Source organism: Hydra vulgaris, chromosome 14 (assembly GCF_038396675.1).
Source record: "Hydra vulgaris chromosome 14, alternate assembly HydraT2T_AEP".
NCBI classification, from domain to species: Eukaryota; Metazoa; Cnidaria; class Hydrozoa; order Anthoathecata; family Hydridae; genus Hydra; species Hydra vulgaris.
Window position 1 is genome coordinate 39,555,001 of NC_088933.1, and position 19,081 is coordinate 39,574,081.

Genomic DNA, 19,081 nt, shown 5'->3' on the forward strand with positions numbered 1-19,081 from the left:
AATGCATGAATTTTTTAATTATTTTATTATGCATACTACCATTATATGATTTTCATGAACTTTCATTTTTGATTGCACTGTCCTGCATTAAAGCCGCATCTTCCTAAAAAAACTATTTGAGATTGCTTTAGTTTTTGCAAAAACAAAAAAAGTGCAACTGGGCACCAAATTCACACTTAAATTCCTGATACGTTGCACCAGCTGTTAAGCAATGTTCAGATATTATGAGGTACAATTACTGCAGACAGCCATAACAGTTTTCATGTATGACAAATGGCTATCAGGCAAAAATGCGATTAATGTTTTTGTCTTGTCGCCAGATGATTCATATGATTTAAATCTATTTCAGATTTTTTACAATCACTCTTTAAATCTTGACTTAAAAATAAAACTTTCAAGACAGTAACATATAGATATGGATTCCTAATTAAATTATATCACTTTAAGAATTAAAGCTTTATATCTTTAATCAGTTTTATCTCTTTAATTAGGGTATTTTATCCATTAAACCAAGTGATTCTTATTTATCTATATGTTAAAACTGTATTGTAGTACTTTACAACTGCTAAATAATCACAAAAATCTTTTTGAATTTTCTCCTTTGAGTGTAGTATCAATGATATTGTTGCTTCTGTTAGTTAGTTTAAATATTGAAATGTTAAGAAACAAAAGACCTGTATGTTGTACATACTTGTATGGATCTGATGTACATGCTTGTATGGATGTGTTTTGCATACTTGTGTGGATGTGATGTACATACTTGTATGGATCTGATGTACATACTTGTATGGATGTTGTACATACTTGTATGGGTGTTGTACATACTTTTACAGATGTGATGTACATACTTGTATGGGTGTGATGTACATACTTGTATGGGTGTGATGTACATACTTGTATGAATGTGTCCTTTAGAACATGTATATGTATATTATTAGTTTTTTTTTGATAATTTTATTAATTTATTTATTTTGTATTTTATACTATATTTTGATATATAATGCTCTTATATCCAAAGATATTGTTGGCTTAACATTGGAACAACCACAATTAGTCATAAAGATAAACCAAAGTAGCATTCCTTATTGACCAACATTTTTGTGTACTAAAGTACTACCCTAGCAATGAGTTGGCGGTGACTTGATTTGAACTTTATATTGCACAGTCTGGGTTTTAACATTTTGTTTGATGCTAACTGAGCTATATATATATATATATTATGGTTATGACTTTTAAAAAAATATATTGTTTCCTGTAATAATATTTTTTCAGCAAAGCCACTACTAATACGTGTGGCTTTGCTGAAAATTATTTAAAACTTGTTTAGATTAGAAGTGTTTAGAACTTTAGAACATTTTGGAAAATTCCAAAATATTTTATATGACTTTAGAACATTCTGGAACAATTTAGAACATTCTGGAACAATTTAGAATATTCTAGAACAATTTAGAATATTCTAGAACAATTTAGAACATTCTGGAACAATTTAGAATATTCTAGAACAATTTAGACTCTGTATATATAGCTGTTTATCTAATTTTATAGCTATTACAGAAGCAACACATGGCGGCGTACAAGCCCAGCGGTAGTAGCATTCAGAGAACAAGAATTTCTGGACCAATAATCTGGTAAAAATTTAAGACTCTCATAAAAGAAGAAGAATGGTCCCTTTGGAAGAGTATTCACTGGAAGAAAAGTGAAGAATGGCTCTCCAAAAGCAAATTATCAGATGCTACCATTTCCTTGGACCAAAAATTGAAGGAAGAACGGAGCGAATAGCGAAAATTTTCAAAGAAGTCACTAAATTGTGGAATAATAAACTGAATTTTCCTCATGTATCTGATCAAATTATAAGAGCAAAGCTTGATAAATTACTGAAATGTTATGATAAATGTGTCAAGCAGGGAAGCTATGAACCCCTTGATGAAATTTTTGGTATTACTAAAGTGGATGGAACATGGTTATCTTCCAAGGACAGGTGGTTGTACCATCTCCAAGTGGAAAGCAAAGGAACAGTGGGATACTCTACAGGCCAAGCGGCCAGAAAAGAAATGATCCATCCTTCTAAAAGACAAAACTTTCTGATAGGTCATCCAACTCATCATCTTACTATCCTGGTTTTAGTGATTCTTACTCTGAGGCTGATGACAGTAAATATGAAAACAATGAAGAAGAAGATGGGACTACTCCTACACCAAGCAGAAAACATCATAAAACACAAGAGTATCAACAAACAAAGCTGCTAACATATGCAAGCAATTGGCTCGTGAAGGCATTGACATCCCAACTCCATGTTAATCAGCTATTTACAAGTCAACAATCAAAGTGGCAAGCTGAAAAAAAAATTATTGAAAAGTTGCAGATGTAAACTTGGTCCTTACCTTTTGGTGGCAAGCACATCGACGGAATCGATTATTAAGTGGTTGTCCTTAAAAATGAAAGAAGAGAAATCAAAAAAATATTAAAACTATTGCTCAAGGAATTTCTAAAGTCCTCGATAAATTTCACCTATGGAATTCAATACAGATGATTGTTGCAGATACCACAAGCGTTAACACTGGAAAAAAGAATGGTGTTGTTGTAATATTGCAACGAATGTTTACAGAGAAATGGATCAACAAACCTCAGTTTATCAGTTGTCAACACCATGTATTAGATAGAATCCTCTGTTTGGTGATGGATGAAGAACTTGGAAGTAAAACACAATTGCTGAACATCGAAAACCCATCTGTATCTCAACTGTAGTTGAGATACAGATGGGTATTTGATGGAGTACGAAAAACTCAGTTTGATAACAGAATAGAAGTAATTCTCGAAACATCAGGCTGGAGAGATGATTTGAAATTTTTATTTCATCTCACTCGAGCGTTCCGATCTTTTGATAAAAAGGGGCATTTTCCATTGATCAGATTTCAGAAATTACCCAACATCAGCAATGCGAGGTGCAATTCTAGAGCTATACTAGCAATCCTGGCCTTCATTTTAATTCCTTCAACATGGACAGTTCTACAAAGAGTCAATTTATATCCTATGGCTAGGCAGACCATTGGTTTACAGACCAACTGTACAACGAAAACGACTTTAATAACTTGGCTGATGTACTGAATCCATATAAAAAGGCTTTAAGCACTTTGAAAAATCACTGGAAGCGAGAACCATCCATACTACAAATCACTATAAGTAATCAATACCCAGAGCGCGCTATTAGTAATAAAGGAAATGTATTCGTCATGCAAAAATAAAGAAAAATTGCACCTTCTATTCCTTCTATGCAACAAGCAAGAGCAAAGTCAACAGTCATTGTTGGATTGAGTATTTATTGTATTACATGACTATGACATTCTAAATACATTTGAATACATAGTAGTACTTATGTCAAAATCGATTTTTTGATGACAGGGTGAAATTTTTTCAAAAGGTATACAAATAGTTCATTTGGTGCTTTTTAGGTAAAAGTTCATCAAACTACAGTACAGGAGCATGGGGTTGAAAAAAAAGTCATAACCTTAATATATATATATATATATATATATATATATATATATATATATATATATATATATATATATATATATATATATATATATATATATATATGTGTGTGTGTGTGTGTGTGTGTGTATGTAGAGTATATATTTAGCTGCATCATTTTAACTTTTAAAATAAAATTTTTAGATTTTATATTCTTTATTATTTTATTATAACTTTCCCAATAGTTCTTATTTTTAATAATATTTCTTTCTTAAAGGTTAAAAGTCATAAAACACGTTTGATCACTGAAGAGACTGCAGGTTTTTCATTGGAGTTATATAGCAGATATCTATCATCATGTCAGGTTTACATTATTTCTACTAAAGTTTAATACAAACTTGAATCATAAAAAAGTTGTTTTGATTTTTAAACAAAATATTCTGAAATTTCAACCTGGTTAATCTGGCTTAACTAACATTGCATGGCCAAAAAAAAGACAAATAATTTAATAATTTTGAACAAGCTTGTGCCTACTAAGGTTTTTCTTTAAAAGCTGTTATTGATAAAAAAAAAAAAAAAAAGAAGTTGAAATGGACAAATCATATAGAAGGTAAGTGCAGTTAAACTCACATAATTCAAATCCTCTAGGGATCCCACAAATTTGTTCAAATTACAATAGTTTATGAATTACTGGAGTTCAATCGTAAATGTTAAACCCTATAGGGACCAAAGAGTTTATTTGTTTTAAATGATCTTTCAAATTATTGGATTTTAAATTACAAGAGTTCAACTGTAAATGACAGAGTGATAGTATTAAAACTGTTGGAAGGTGCTTAATATAGTTTCAGTATATGCATCTCAAATAATCAGGACAAAGTAAGAAAAGCTTGTAATGATGTTTCAAAAAATTTTGGAAGAAATGAGAAGGCTGATTGTATGTGAGAGAAGCTGATTGTATGTGAGAGATGTTGATTGTATGTGTTTATTATGTTGAGACATTTATTATGTTAAGAGTATAATGGGGTGACTATATGTGAAAACTTTGTATATGATAGCTTTTTATTTTTCATTGCTATCATTGTAAACTTTCCATTGACTATATTGCTATCATTTTTTATTTTTTTATTTGTCAAATTTTATTATTCATTACTATTGTTGTAATCTTTCATTATCGATTGCATTGTAACTCTTCGTTATGTATTGTTAGATTTTGTATTATTGGTACTATACATTAGGCAGGTCCGTTTTTAGGGGTTGGAAAAATTACAACTTTGCCAACTTATTTTCCCATTCTATGTTGTCATAAAAGACTTTTCCAGAAAAAATTTTTAAATTTTCTGACCTCCCTAGGGGTTTGAATATTTTATATTTAGTACATTTTTAGGGAATTTTTTTTTTTAATTTGCTCTGCCGGACCTTAGCAGAGTTATAACCACAGCGCGCAATAATAAATTTTATGAAAATGCGTTGCGTTTGTAACTTTAAATTTGAAATGGCAATATCAACACATTCAAATACTGAAATATATTTATTAGGGCATACCCACGAAATTAATTGCAGAACATTGCCTGCAAAAGGCGACGTTTTAAGATATTTTTATCACTGCTGCAGAATACTAAATTTCAAAAAAAAAAAATAGTAAAAAACACACCGAAATTATTTCCTGCCCTCTATAAATCATGAGCTGCTTTGTAATGATAAAACATGTCAGCCCAAATGTGTTGTTTCTGCTCTTAGAAAACTGTGACTTATGGGTGGTATACCATACATTAGTTGCAGAAGTATTAGTTAACTGTTAATTTAAATAATGTTCATAGTTTCTTACATAATTATTGATATAAAAATTTATGCTAAATGACAAATAAAAATTTATTAAATTATTTTAGGGAAAATTTTTCCAAATATATCATCACAATAAACTGGTATCATATTGTTCAAAAAAAACAAATACAAAAGCTGTATGAAAATAATTTTTTGGCATTAGAAAAAGAATTGTTTGACATAGGGCACCCAAAACTTTATGAAATAATTGAAAAAGATAGAATTCGATCAAAAGATGCAAAAGAATGCCATATTTTATTTTATGAATGATAATTGATAAAATAGACAAAAAATATCAAAAAGCTTATTCCAATAGAGAGTTTTGCAAAATGAAAGCCAAGGAGTTTGAGCAAAAGGAGGAATCTGCTACAAAAATATCAAAGTTAAAACAATTTTCATCAAATAGCAATTTTATTAATGGAAATCAAGAGTTATTTTTGTTAGACAGTTTTGATAATGAAGAATTTCAATATATTAACTATGATGAAATTGAAAAACAATCAACTAACATAAAACGAAATAAAGTGACAGTAACAATAGATATTGATGAACTTATTAAAAAAACTTCAACATTTTGTGGGCGTTTTAAAATTTTTGTTGGAGTACAGACAGGATTATTAGCATTATTTTTAAGATGTGGAAATATCAATCTTAATGAAGTAAAACTTTCAAAGACAAAAGTAGAAAAAATAAGAAAAGACTTATATTTAAGTGAATCAGAATTAATTAAGGAAAAAATAAAATAAAAATGTAAAAATAGTAATTTAATTTTGCACATTGATACAAAAAAAGTTACGGCTTTAAATAAAGACTATATTTCTGAAGTAAATAAACGCCTAGCTATTGTTGTTACAAGTCCAGACTGGGACTTAAATACAAATGGAAAACATCAGGATGAGCTGCTAGGCATAGTTGAATGTCAAACAGGAGAAGGATATGATCAAGCATTGGCATGTTTTAATGTTATAAAAAAGTTTGGAATTGAAAGCTTTATAATTGGAATTTGTGCTGATACAACAGCATGTAACACTGGTTGTAATAATGGTTGTATAAGTATTTTAGAAGAACTTTTAAATCGACCTCTGTTAAGGCTTCTTTGTAGAAAACATCCTCAAGAACGACATATTTTACATGCAATAAATGCAATCACTAAAATAGAAAGCAAAGGTCCATCAAAATCTATATATATGAGATTCAAAACTGCTTGGCCAATGCATTATGAAAATGTTCAAAAAAATATGGATCATTTATTAAAGTTTCCATGGTGTGAAGTTAGTGGAACTCCATTAGAAGATATGGCTAAAAAAAGTTTATCTTTTTGCAAAAAAGCTTTGGAACTTCATATTTTTCCCAAAAAAATGATTTTAAACATCTGTGTCAATATGTCATGATTTTTCTGGAAGGAAGGGAGGCATTTCTTGGATTTATTATACACAAACCAGCTGCTGAACATTAAGCTAGATTTATGGCAGACGCTTTATACATTTTGGCAATGAAACTTACTTAACCAATCATGAAGTTTTTAACCATAGAGGAAGAAACAGTATTTTCAAAAGCTGCAATATATGTAGCTTCAGTTCATGCAACAAAACTTTCTTCAATCAAGTCAAATTGTTTCTGCTGCTCATAATGATTTGTGTACGATTAAAGAGATGATAAAAATGAAAGATTTTGATGCTGATGTTCCTCAAGCTTTTATTCAAGCTATCTTAGACACAGTTATTATCTTTCTGAAGAAACGGTTGTCTTTTGTTTATTTGATAAAAGTCTTGACAATAAAGTTAAAGAAAAAGTTGCTCAGCAGTTGTTAAAATCAAATAAACCTGAAATCTTTAAACTTAAAAAGTTTAAGCCTGTAGAAATAAATGAAAATTCAGAACTTAATGATTACGTTGGTCAAAATTCATGGCTGTTATTTAAATAGTTCCTTATTTATCAAAGTGGTTAAAAGTCCACCTGATATGGACTGATGATTCTGATTATAAAAAAATGCAAAGGTTTATAAAGAGATTAGTCTGTGTCAATGACTGTTGTGAAAGAGTTATTAAATTGGTAAAAGACTTTATTGATTCAATAATTAAAGAGGAAAAGTTACAAGATGTTTTACTGGTTTTGAAGGAACACAGAGTTAATTTTTCATTTTATAAGTGTAACTGGTCCAAAGAAGTTCTTAATAAATTGTAGGAAAAGTTTAACTTTTTATAAGAAAAATTTGCCATGTTTGTTATTTACAAAACGTGTTTGTAAAACCTTTAGTCAAAGTCTTTTACATTTTTAACTTTATTAAGTACAATATTTGGATTCCTTATTCAACAAACTTCTTAAATGCAAATTTTATTAAGTTTTTTAATTAATATTTAGGAGTATTTAGATAAATATACAATTGAAAACATAGTAGAAACCAGGTCATATTTCAAAATGTGTTATCTCGAGAAATTTTAAATATTTTGAGCTCAAATTTTATACGAACCTACTTAGTAGAAGAGTCAGCTCACACAAAAAAAATTTATTAGTTTTGTTGGTCCTTGATCCAATTAAGATAGCAGTTTAACGAATAATTGGTCAAAAATGACTTTTTTAAAAATATTCAAACCCTCAGGGAGGTCAGGAAAATTGAAATATTTTTATAACTTTTTTTGGAATTGTCTTGTATATCAACGTCGAATGGGAAAATAAAGTGGCAAAGTTACAGTTTTGACCCCTAAAAACGGACCTGCTTACTGTACATTGTTTTAATGTAAGTTTCATTTTCTAATTAGAGTGCATTGTTTCAACGTACTTGCAAACTAGTTGAGTTAGAAAATGCAACTAAGGCTTTGGAAAAAGCAAAACCAAAGAATAGAGAGCAGGTATTCTTTTTTTTTTTCTTTTTTTCTTAGGATTAGTTATAATTATATCAGAGATTTTTTTTTTTCCGGATATTTCCGGAATTCTGGATATTTTTCTTAACTTTTAGTTTTTCTGAATATCCAAAATGTTTCCCATACATACACATGAGTATATTTTTGTAATATATTTGTTTTTTATGCTTTTTCATTCATCACTCATACAAAAATTATTAAAAGTTTTGAAAAAATTTTGAAACAACTCAACTAAAAGCAAAATTAAAAGGAAAATAAGGGAAAACATATTCCAGATTTTTTTTGGATAATTTACCCAAACAACATTCCAGATTTTTAAAATAAGTCCTGGATGATCTATGTTAAATGAGAAGTTTTTTAAGTTTTTTTTTTTTGTTCTTTAACTTTTGATTTTTCTTTTGAGTTCTATTGAGTTTTATTAACTTTAGAATCTAATAGAAATTATTTTAACTTAATTTTCAAATTCTGATGTTTATATTAAATATGAAAATTTCACATTATGACATTTTTTTTGGTCAAAAAATGTTCAGTTGTTCATATTGTTTGTTGGAAAAATATTTTTCATTTGTTCAATTTGTTCAACTGGAAAAAATGTTTTTCAGTTAAAAAAATATTGTTCAGTTGAAAAGATGCTGTTCTGTTAAAAATATGTTGTTCAGTTGAAAAAATATTGTTCAGTTGTTCATGTTGTTCATGTTGGAAAGATGTTGTTTATTTTTTCATGCTGTTCACATTGGAAAAATGTTGTCAAGTTGTTTATGTTCTTCATCTTAAAAAAAAAATACTGTTTAGTTAGAAAAAATCTTGTTCAACTGACCAAGGCATTGAAGTGCTAGAATCTTACATTGAGTTACACTCAAGTTATTATTTTGAGGGGTAGTCATGCTTATACCAATGATAATTAGCCAAGTTTAACATCAAAAGTTCTTTGTTTACCTCAGGCATACTTGCAGCAATATTGTGTATTGCCTCACATGCATCAATCTATGAAAAGGTTTTTCTTTTAATAATTTTACGGTTATTTTATGATTTTAAATATTTTTAAGTTAAAAATTTTGTTTTTTTTTAATATTCAAGACTAAAATGTATTTAATTTAATAGACCATATTTGAATTATGTCTAGTAAATATATTTTGTTCTCCAGTTAAGGCTCTCCTTCAAAATTTGGAATCTAGTACATTGGCAGCCAAGTGAGTTTCTGTTGGAAAAATTTTTTTTTCTTAAAGATCTTTTTGGCTTCTTCCTTTTTTGAGAATGGGCTAACTCTTAAGGTTTTATTAATGTGGTCTTCAAAAAAAAAAAAAGTTTCCACAGCAGTAGATAACATAGGAGTATTTGATTCAGTTTTCTTTATTGAATCAGCTATTGGTGACAACAATTTAAAAAAACTTTCAACTTTGTCCAGAAAACATCGGAAAGGAGAATATTATTTGTTGCTGAGTTAAGTCTACTGTTTCTAGAAATAGCCAATGTTTTTAAAGGTTGCTTATTTTTCTATATGCTATCTAAGCTTGCTGCAGTTGATCCCCACCTTTAAATAAAAACACACCGAAATTACTGTAACAGGCATTTATAAATTTAAAGTAAAGTAAGTTACTGTATGTAATCTACTTTTATAAATTTATAATTTTTGAGATACATAGTTCAATTTTATTTGTATTGTACAGTATGTCTATACTTTTTATTGTATTACCTAGTTAGTATGTATTTCTGTACTTTTAAAGCATGTTACTACAATAGGTCACTTTTTTTGTATATATTTAAATGCTGCACCAGATAAATAAGAATTTTTTTTATCTCTTTAACAATATCAGTTGCTTGTGACATCAAAACATCTAAAATAGTCAATTTTAAAAAATCTGTGAACAGCATATTCAAACCATGTGAAATGCATTCATAGCAATTAAGGTAGGGACAGTCTTTTAGATGAATTCGTGCATTTTTCATATTTGCAGCATTGTCAGCTACAATGCCTAAAACTTTGTAAGAATCTCTTCTAAAACCTTCTTTATTTCATTTAAAGAATTTCTTCTAAAACCTTCTTTATTTCATTTGCCATATATTCACCAGAATGGGAACCTCCTTACTGAAATAGTTTTCAATGTTGTATGTTATACATTTAATAACATTTAATTATAAAATAGTATGCATGTTTAAAAAGTCCACCAGCTACTGTAAAGTAAATCCATCGTATACAGTACTAGCATTATGGTTTTACCTGTAGACAAAGTCTTCCACAAAATGGATGATGAAGAAGGCGATGTTAATGCAAAATTAATGATAGCATCGTTTCTGTTTAGAATAAACAGCATATAAACTAATATGATCTGTTTATTAATTTAATAAAATAGCTTGATTAAATTAAAAAAATACTTTTATGATTAATTGTTACTGTATCTTTAATTCATCCATCACACATAAATCCAAGATAATCAGCAGTTGCTACCATTACTCTAACATTTGCTGAAATCCTTGAAAATTCTTCATCTAATAATACATTTGACACTTCATGTCTTGATGGAAGCTTATAAGCAGGACATAACTTGTTTAAAAAGATTTTCCAATAATTGTTTTCTACTATGTGAAGTGGCGATACTTTCTACAATAGATAATTAATGTCATACTGGTACAACAGTCAGTCATGAAACAAATCTAAAATCTATACATAATTAGTTTTTAATAAGTTAGCTGTCATATCAGTTATTAATATATATATATATATATATATATATATATATATATATATATATATATATATATATATATATATATATATATATATATATATATATATATGCATATATATATATGCATATATTTTTTTGGTTTTTGTCATGCTGTCAAACATGGAACTTGGTGTTTTACTTCTACAAATTGATTCAGAAAAGGATGTTCCGAAACAATCTGATTGAGGATTTTTTGTTTATGATTCAACATCCACACGAAAATATAATTTAACTTGTTATTTTATCAACTGTTAAATTGTAACCACAATTATTTTGTGTTCATGTTGCCTAATAATTAAAAAACAAGAGACAAAAGAATTTTGAATGATTATGGAGCAGGGATTATCTTTCTCTGGATTTTTCTGCAACTTTTTTTTGTTATGGAGATGGTATGTTATAGTTATGGAGATAAAATGTTTAGTTTTAATAAATTTCTTACAAATTTTTTAAATAAGGTTTCATTAATGAAAACTTTAAAATGTTCATACAAATAAAAAAATAAACAGGAGTTTTGATTTAAACTAAATTGATTGTCTTTCTTTTACCATTTCATTTTTCTTTTACTTTCATTATTTCATTTTTCTTTTGTTTTTAGCAAAGTTGGTTAAAGTTAATTAACTTAAAATAATTTTTATTTAATTCACTTAATTATTTTATATACCACCTGTTTAAAAATAAAACAATTGTTATAAACAATGTGAATAATTTTCATAGTTTAGAAATTTGATTTTTAACATATCCTAAATTCTAGTTTACTATAAAGCGTCCAGGACTCAGCATATGTGAGTTTTTATGAATTTGATATTTTTGCTCCTTGTATTTATTTAGCATTTTTACATTTGACTTAATAGGATCTAATAAGTTATAATGAAACCTTGTTTCTAAATATCTTGAGTTTTTAACCACTTACTAAACCCTTTTATTAATTTAACATCGTGTATAATGGCTAAACCACAAATGCTCATTGATAGCATTTTCATGAACTTCCATTCTTCTGATCAATTTCCAGGTAACCTTACAATTTCAATCTCAGACTACATGGCACAATTCATTTGCATTCCTGGCACACCAACCTAAAAAGCAAAAATCTTAAGACAATGATTCAAAAAATATGGATTTACAGACAAACTTATAGACAATAGTAATAAAATATATATTTTTAGGGAAATTCCTAATATCAACTGGGGACTCTCCATTAAAAAAGATGATGGTGTTAATCCACAATTTTCTATTTTAAAACATTTGAACCAACATGACTCCTACAAAATACTAACCAACAAGTTAAACTAAAATTTAAACCTTGAATTATAAATTAAATTTGTTTTAATAAAGAAATAACTTTGTAAAATATCTATAAACTTCAATAATATTTATACTGTAAAGAAATTATTCTCTAAGTTTAAATTTTGTAAATTTGTTAAAATTTAGTAAAAAAACTTAATAACGTATTTTAATAATTTAAACAGTATTAAAAATACTTGGAAGGGAAAAAAAAATATTTGGAAGGGAATAAAAGAATTAAAAATAGTTGGAAGGGAATATAAGAAATCTTTAATATTAGATCTTAACACAGAAGATTTTTCAAACTTAAGTTAAATAAAGACACTAATCACACTGCCACAAATAAAAATAATATTTAACAATTTTTTTAGTACTGTTCAAGACAAACTACTCAGCAAAGGCATCTTAAGAACTAATATTAGTAAAAACAATAATAAAAATAATAAATATAAAGTCTAAAAAAAGGTAATTTCTACCTTAAGGTAGGATATGAGATATACCCTTAGTAAGTTAAAATTTTTACCTTAAGGCAAAAAGTTATACCTTTCACGTAAAAATATGGACGACTTATGATTGCTTGTAACAAATATGATTTTTTTTTACCTTTGAAGGTTGAAAATTATACCATACTAAGAGTATCTCAAGTTTCTGCCTGTTTTTTAAGAGTGAAATAATAATATACTTATGAATTAAAAACTCTCAATTCTCAACATTAAAAACCTGTTTATTTCACTTGTTTAAGAAACACAGTTTAATTTTATTTATTTCTTATATTATATAATCATATTTCTTGTCATTATCAATTCTTGTCATTATCAATTGTCATTATCAAAATAATTGTTAACAATGTTAGTATTACTATTATTAACTACTTTTTATTTACTATTTTTCCTACTAATTATAATATTGTTATAATTATTATTATTGTTGTTGTTATTATAGTTATTATTATTGTTGATATTATTCTTAGTTATTTGGGGGGGTTGGAACGTGGTGGGGATCAAACTCGATATTTTTTGGCTACCAAGTCAGTACTCTAGTATTATGCGATTACTGCTGGTGGTGTAGGTAGTGGTACATAGAAAACTTTTAACAAAACGCTTTTTACTATTACCAAGGGATTGAGTAAAAATTGAGTTCAAAAAATAGGATATCTAATATTGTTCATTTAAAAATAGCTATTGTCTGCGAAGGAAGAAGCATCTATTGCGTTTGATCGTATATCTGAAGTTACAAAAGCTGAGGTACTTTAATCATTTAAGCTTTTTTTATTAGAGGATTAATGTATATAATGTGTGTGTGTGTGTGTGTGTGTGTGTGTGTGTGTGTGTGTGTGTGTGTGTGTGTGTGTGTATATACACTATAATAAAAAAATGTATATATTCATTACCAATAAAACCAAATAATTATTTTAGGTGGAGCTGTTTAATGAAAATCGCGTAAAACATTTTAAGGAATCTCTTGCTCATCTTGCTCAAAAGCATCAAGATAATCATCGCGCAACTTGTGAACTTTTATTAAGCGCTATAAATGAACTAAAGAGTCTATAAATTGTTTTTTTTATGACAATTAATCTTTTTATCTTCGTTTGAAAGCGTTGTTCTTTACTTCTTGTTTAATTTTGATCGTTTCATTTTTTTATTTTTTTTAATTATTGATTGTTAAAGACGAATTATTAATATAAAATTTTTTTTATGATATTTTTTTAATGTAAACTTAATAAGAAATGAATTTTTTCAGTTATGTTTGATATTTTTACGAGGAAAGTTTGTTACGAAAATATATATTTAAAACATTAGTTTTGTTATTTTATGCAAATAAGTAAAATCAAACAATTATAGTATATTTTAGTTTAAATATATTATTGTTTCAATGAGTGTGAAATAACACAGGCAGATTTTTAGTTATTAGATAAAACAGTTTAAGAGAGACTTTCTGTAAGAATCAGGCAAAAATACAACTTTTTTAGAGTGACCCTCTTCAAAATTGCTAATTTTTTAATGTTGCTATTCATACTGGATGCTCAGTTCCAAAATAAAATATTTTTAAATAAAATATTTTTCCTCGTCTAAATATCATGCTTCAAAATACGCGAAAATGATTTTTTTGTCATTTCTGATCTTCGTTTTCATCCAAAGTCGTGATTATTCGATAATTATTTTTTTTATTTACAAATCTTTAACTAGTTAAGTACTTTAGAATATCAAAAAACATAGGCAAGTAAAGGCTTAGTCGCAAAATCCAACTCAAAAATGAAAGTTAATTCATTTAACGCTTTTTTTGTGACCTCATAATGGCTAAAGCTCTGGGTTTACAGTAAAATTTGATTTTCAAAAATGGGTACTGACATTTAACCAATCTTATTTATAAAAAGTACCTATGGGTTATTGCAATAGTATCTAAAAACTACTTAATATTGATGATTTCTATTTTGAATAATAAATGTTTTATGGAAGAAACAGAAAGAGCTCAAATCATGTTTTTTGAGTATAATTTTTACTCTGAATATTTTTCCTGAGTATGATTTTGAGTATGATTACTATTTGATAAATCGCTTCGTAAACCCAACCGATGTTTTGTGTGTGTATAGTTAGTTTATCTTTTTGACTTATTTCAAAAAAAAATTTTTAAATGTCAGATAAAAATATTTCTTACGAAACATGTTGTTGCTTTGAATGGAATAATTGTGGATCTTACACGCGATCTACTCCAAATGTAGACGAAATGTTGGAAACAAGCCAACTCACTGAAAATATACAACCACATCTTACAAACCTAAAGGTAATTTTTCAATTTTAGTAAAAACTTGTACTTAAATGGATTTATAACTGTATCTTGTAAATGCTAAATTTAGGTTTTAATAATTAGATTTTGAATAATAAAAAAGATAGTAACAAAATAATAAAATTGGTTTTAAGGTATAAAAGATTTATGAGTTAGCTTGTGATTGGAACGAAAAATCTCTGATTGAAAATCGATTAAACAGAAATTTTAACAATGTAAAGAAAATATGTGCATATCATCGCTACACATTAGGAATAGGATAGAAACAAGGGAAAAAATGTATGGACTCTGATCACAAACTACAAACAGGGAAGAAAGCAACATTAGGGCGACCCACACCAATATCTATGACACTTCAAATATCTTCCTGTTATAATTCATACTTTCCAATTGATTCAATTATATGTGATCGTCATCGAAAGGAACACTTCCGAGACAAAGAAAAAAGAAACAAAAATAGAAACTGAACTTGAATCTACATCAGCAGCATATAATATTGATTTTATACCAGATGAGTTTTTACAAAATCAAGAAGAACTCAATACTTCAAATGAAATCAGAGAAAATATTACAGATTGTCTTGGAACCAGTCCAATTAAATTCCAATTTGAAGGAAAACTTGAGCTTATCAATGAATCCACAAAGCAACATGCAATCGAAATATAAACGTATGGAAGAGACCTTGAGAAATAAATTTGCAGAATGCATTGCACCTGGTCAATCGGAAGAGTTTTTGAAAGTGCTTAAAGGTAATGAAAATACCGAAACAGAAATTCCGGATGAAATTGAAAAACTCGTGAAAATGTATAACAACAGTGACGCAACAAGTCAACTGATAATTTTGGCATTTATTGATCATAATAAATACACAAAGCAATTTTTATGCGACACATTTACATGCACAAAATATAAAATAGAACTTGCCAGAAAATGGAAATCCTTGCAAAATGGGTTTGTACTACCCCAAAAAATTTTAGTAGACTTTCAATTCCAAAATGTGAACATTTTTTAGATTTTCTCTTCTCAAGTGAGTATTACCAGTGATTATTACAAGACGTTTCTTATAGTATTTCCATAATAAAGTATGACAGTGGTCATGTTGAAACTGTAGCCCGTGCCATTTTAACAGCAAAAAACAGTCATACCATTGCTTCATATTGCAAAAGCTGCAAAGAAATTGGATACGAACCTCTGTCCGAATCAAGTTTATTGCGAATACTAAATGCAATTAAACCTTCTCATAGAAAATGTCTCGCTGGTTTAAATGACACAGCTGCTGCTAGGATGAACGCATTTGCAACACTTGAACAATTCGCAACTATGTTGAGAAACTCGAAAGATCAAAAAGATAATTAAAAATTGAATATATGCTTCATTGCAGCGATTCGGAAAATGAAATTGCAACACATTCAACTAGATTTGCCCTTTTTGATCCTGAAAACATTAAATTGCAATCATGTAGCATTTTGGTTCTGTATGCTATGAATGCAATGAATTACTTGAAGTTTTAGATGAAGTCAACCAGATAGGAAATGAAAATAATGTTGGTGATGATGTATTATATGACATTAAAGTTTTAATAAGCAGCATCACAGAGTATATGGAGCACTTACTAAGAGATGCACAGCAAAAAAAAGCAAAGGATGATGCATATAAACAACTAGATGACAAATTTTGGTTGAAAGACTATTTACAAAAAATATTGCCCGTGAAATTTTGAGAGAGCCAGAAGGACTACTTTAGAAAGAAAGGCATCAGTATGCACATAGATGTTTTTTTTACAAAAAAAAAGACTTAAAAAACACATTTACCTAACAATTGTGTATCGATGTGATCAAGGTGTTTCCTCTGTTATCTCTATTACTGAATCAGTTCTAAATCAGTTTCGCTTAGATGAGCAAAAAATAGTAAATATTTTTGCGAAATCAGATAATGCTAACTGTTTAGTCGAATCTATGAACAAACTCTGCAAAAATAAAAGTTTTAAACTTTTTCGGTACGACTTTAATGAGCCTTGCTGTGGAAAAGACCAATGCGATAGGGAAAGTGCACCCGCTAAAACAATATTGAGAAGTTATGTAGATGCTGGCAATGACATAGTAACAGCAAAAGATGTTGCAAAAGCAGTGAAATACGGATATGGCATCAAAAATGCTATGGTTAGCGTTGCAAAAACTGAGAATGTTACTTTAACTGGTCCTAAAATTCCAAATATAAGCAACTACCGCTCCTATGAGTTCCAAGAAGACTACATGACTTTGTGGCGATACTATGAAATTGGAGAAGGAGTTAAAGTGCTATACAACAACCTTTCAATTGAACCATCAATTGAATTGATTGTTCCATTCACAAGTACTGAAGGAAACTTTCAGCGAAAAACTCTGGGAAAAAATAAGGAAAGAAATTATGGTTTAAATACACTACATTTTTGCCAGGAGAAAGGTTGTATGGATTATTTTGAAACGATTATCGAGTTAGAGGGACATATGTTGATAGGGCAGCACAAAAGATTTGAAGAATTTTCTTCTTTAGATAAAGTAAAAAAGATTTACACTGAAAAGATGAAAGCAACTTCGCAAGTTCATTCAAATTGTATAACCGCATCGGTTAAGATCACACCTTCCCCAATAAACAATATAAACTTTCAAAAGTTCAAAAATTTAGGTTGGGCATTACCAACAAGAAAGACGTTTCCTTTTTCCATAAAGTAAAAAAAACTACTTTATGAATACTTCATAAATGGAGAAAATACAGGAAAGAAGATGTCACCAGAAGAAGTTTATACACTGATAAGAAAATAACTTACTCCGGATGAGTTCGTTTCAAGCCAACAAATAAGATCTTTGTTTTCTAGATGGAGTAATCTATTAAGAATTGGAAAATTGACTGCACCGACTACTGAAGAAAATAATATCAATGAATTTGAAGATGAAGAAGCCGAGAAATATCAAGAAGAAATACATAAACTTGTAACTGAATTTTCTTTTATATGGAAGAAAGATGATTGGGTGGCAATTGTTCACAAAAATTAATGGTATCCAGGAGTTATTGCAGAGGTAAACGAAACAACTAAAAAAGTTAAAAGCTAATAGCATTGATAACAATATTAAAATTTAAATTATTGTTTATTATAGAAGTGTTATGTTTCATTATGTTATTCATAAATTTTTTAAAATTTGTTTTAATATTTTCAGATAACTGAAAACGGTACTGTAGTTGACTGCATGAAAAGTGTATCTTTTGGAAAAAATTGTTATTGATGGCCTAACCAGAAAGATAGCATTGTATATTCTGATGACAACATCTTATGTAAAATAAATCCCCCGACTCCAATTAATCAAGCTGGCGATTACTTCTTAGCAACAAATGATTTTTAAGAAGCTAACAAACTAATGAACAAATGAGCTTAAAAAATAAGTTAAGAAATTAACTGAAAAACAACATGTATGTTTTTTTGAATAACTATCAAATATGCGCATACCCCACAACCACTATTTTTTTATCTGATCATTAAAAGAACAATGCTCACGTTTCTCTTACACTATTTCTTGTAAACCCAGGTCTTTAGCCATTATGTGGTCACGAAAAATGCGCCAAATGACTAAACTTTTATTTTTGAGTTGGATTTTGCGACTAAGTCTTTACTTGCCCATAGTTTCTTTTATACTTTAAGGTAATTAACTAGTTGAAGATTTATAATTAAAAAAAAAAAATTATGGGATTCTCGCGGCTTTAAATAAAAACGAAGATTCAAAAAGGCTAAAAATATCTTTTTGCGTACTTTTGATACATGATATTTAGACAGGCCAAAGTCTTTATTTTATCTAATTTATAATTTTCAAGTCTAAACTAGCCAATAAACAATAATCAAGTGCAATTCCTAATTTAAAGTATTTAATTTGTACTTTTTTTAAGTTTAAAAATGCTTACGGCACATGACAAACTTTGACATCTAACATCTCGAGAACCAATGAATATTTTCTGTAAAAATTTTGGAATTGAACTTCTAGTGTGAATATCAACAACATATAAAAAAATTAGTGGTTTTGAAGAGGGTCACTATTGAGCCTTGTCTGGTTCTTACAAAAAGTTTCTCTTAAAAACCCAGTTAAAAAAAAAACTAAATTTTGGGGGTCA

The 19,081-nt window shown here is 28.3% G+C and overlaps 2 protein-coding genes across 2 annotated transcripts in view; both read left to right on the forward strand.

Annotated features, from left to right (window-relative positions):
- LOC136090440 (sorting nexin-5-like) overlaps positions 1-13,958 on the forward strand; it is a 70,840-nt gene extending 56,882 nt beyond the window's left edge. The window contains exons 11-14 of the mRNA XM_065817095.1: positions 3,749-3,835; positions 8,052-8,141; positions 13,339-13,404; positions 13,576-13,958. Coding sequence (XP_065673167.1) covers positions 3,749-3,835; positions 8,052-8,141; positions 13,339-13,404; positions 13,576-13,710 — 378 coding nt within the window. The 3' untranslated portion in view covers positions 13,711-13,958. The remainder of the gene's footprint in view (positions 1-3,748; positions 3,836-8,051; positions 8,142-13,338; positions 13,405-13,575) is intronic.
- A 772-nt stretch (positions 13,959-14,730) lies between these two features.
- LOC136091213 (uncharacterized) lies at positions 14,731-18,385 on the forward strand. The gene is made up of 3 exons (XM_065818306.1): positions 14,731-14,941; positions 15,079-18,000; positions 18,139-18,385. The coding sequence occupies exon 2, from the start codon at positions 16,714-16,716 to the stop codon at positions 17,653-17,655; it is 942 nt and encodes a 313-aa protein (XP_065674378.1). The 5' UTR covers positions 14,731-14,941; positions 15,079-16,713; the 3' UTR covers positions 17,656-18,000; positions 18,139-18,385.
- Positions 18,386-19,081: the final 696 nt, after the last annotated feature.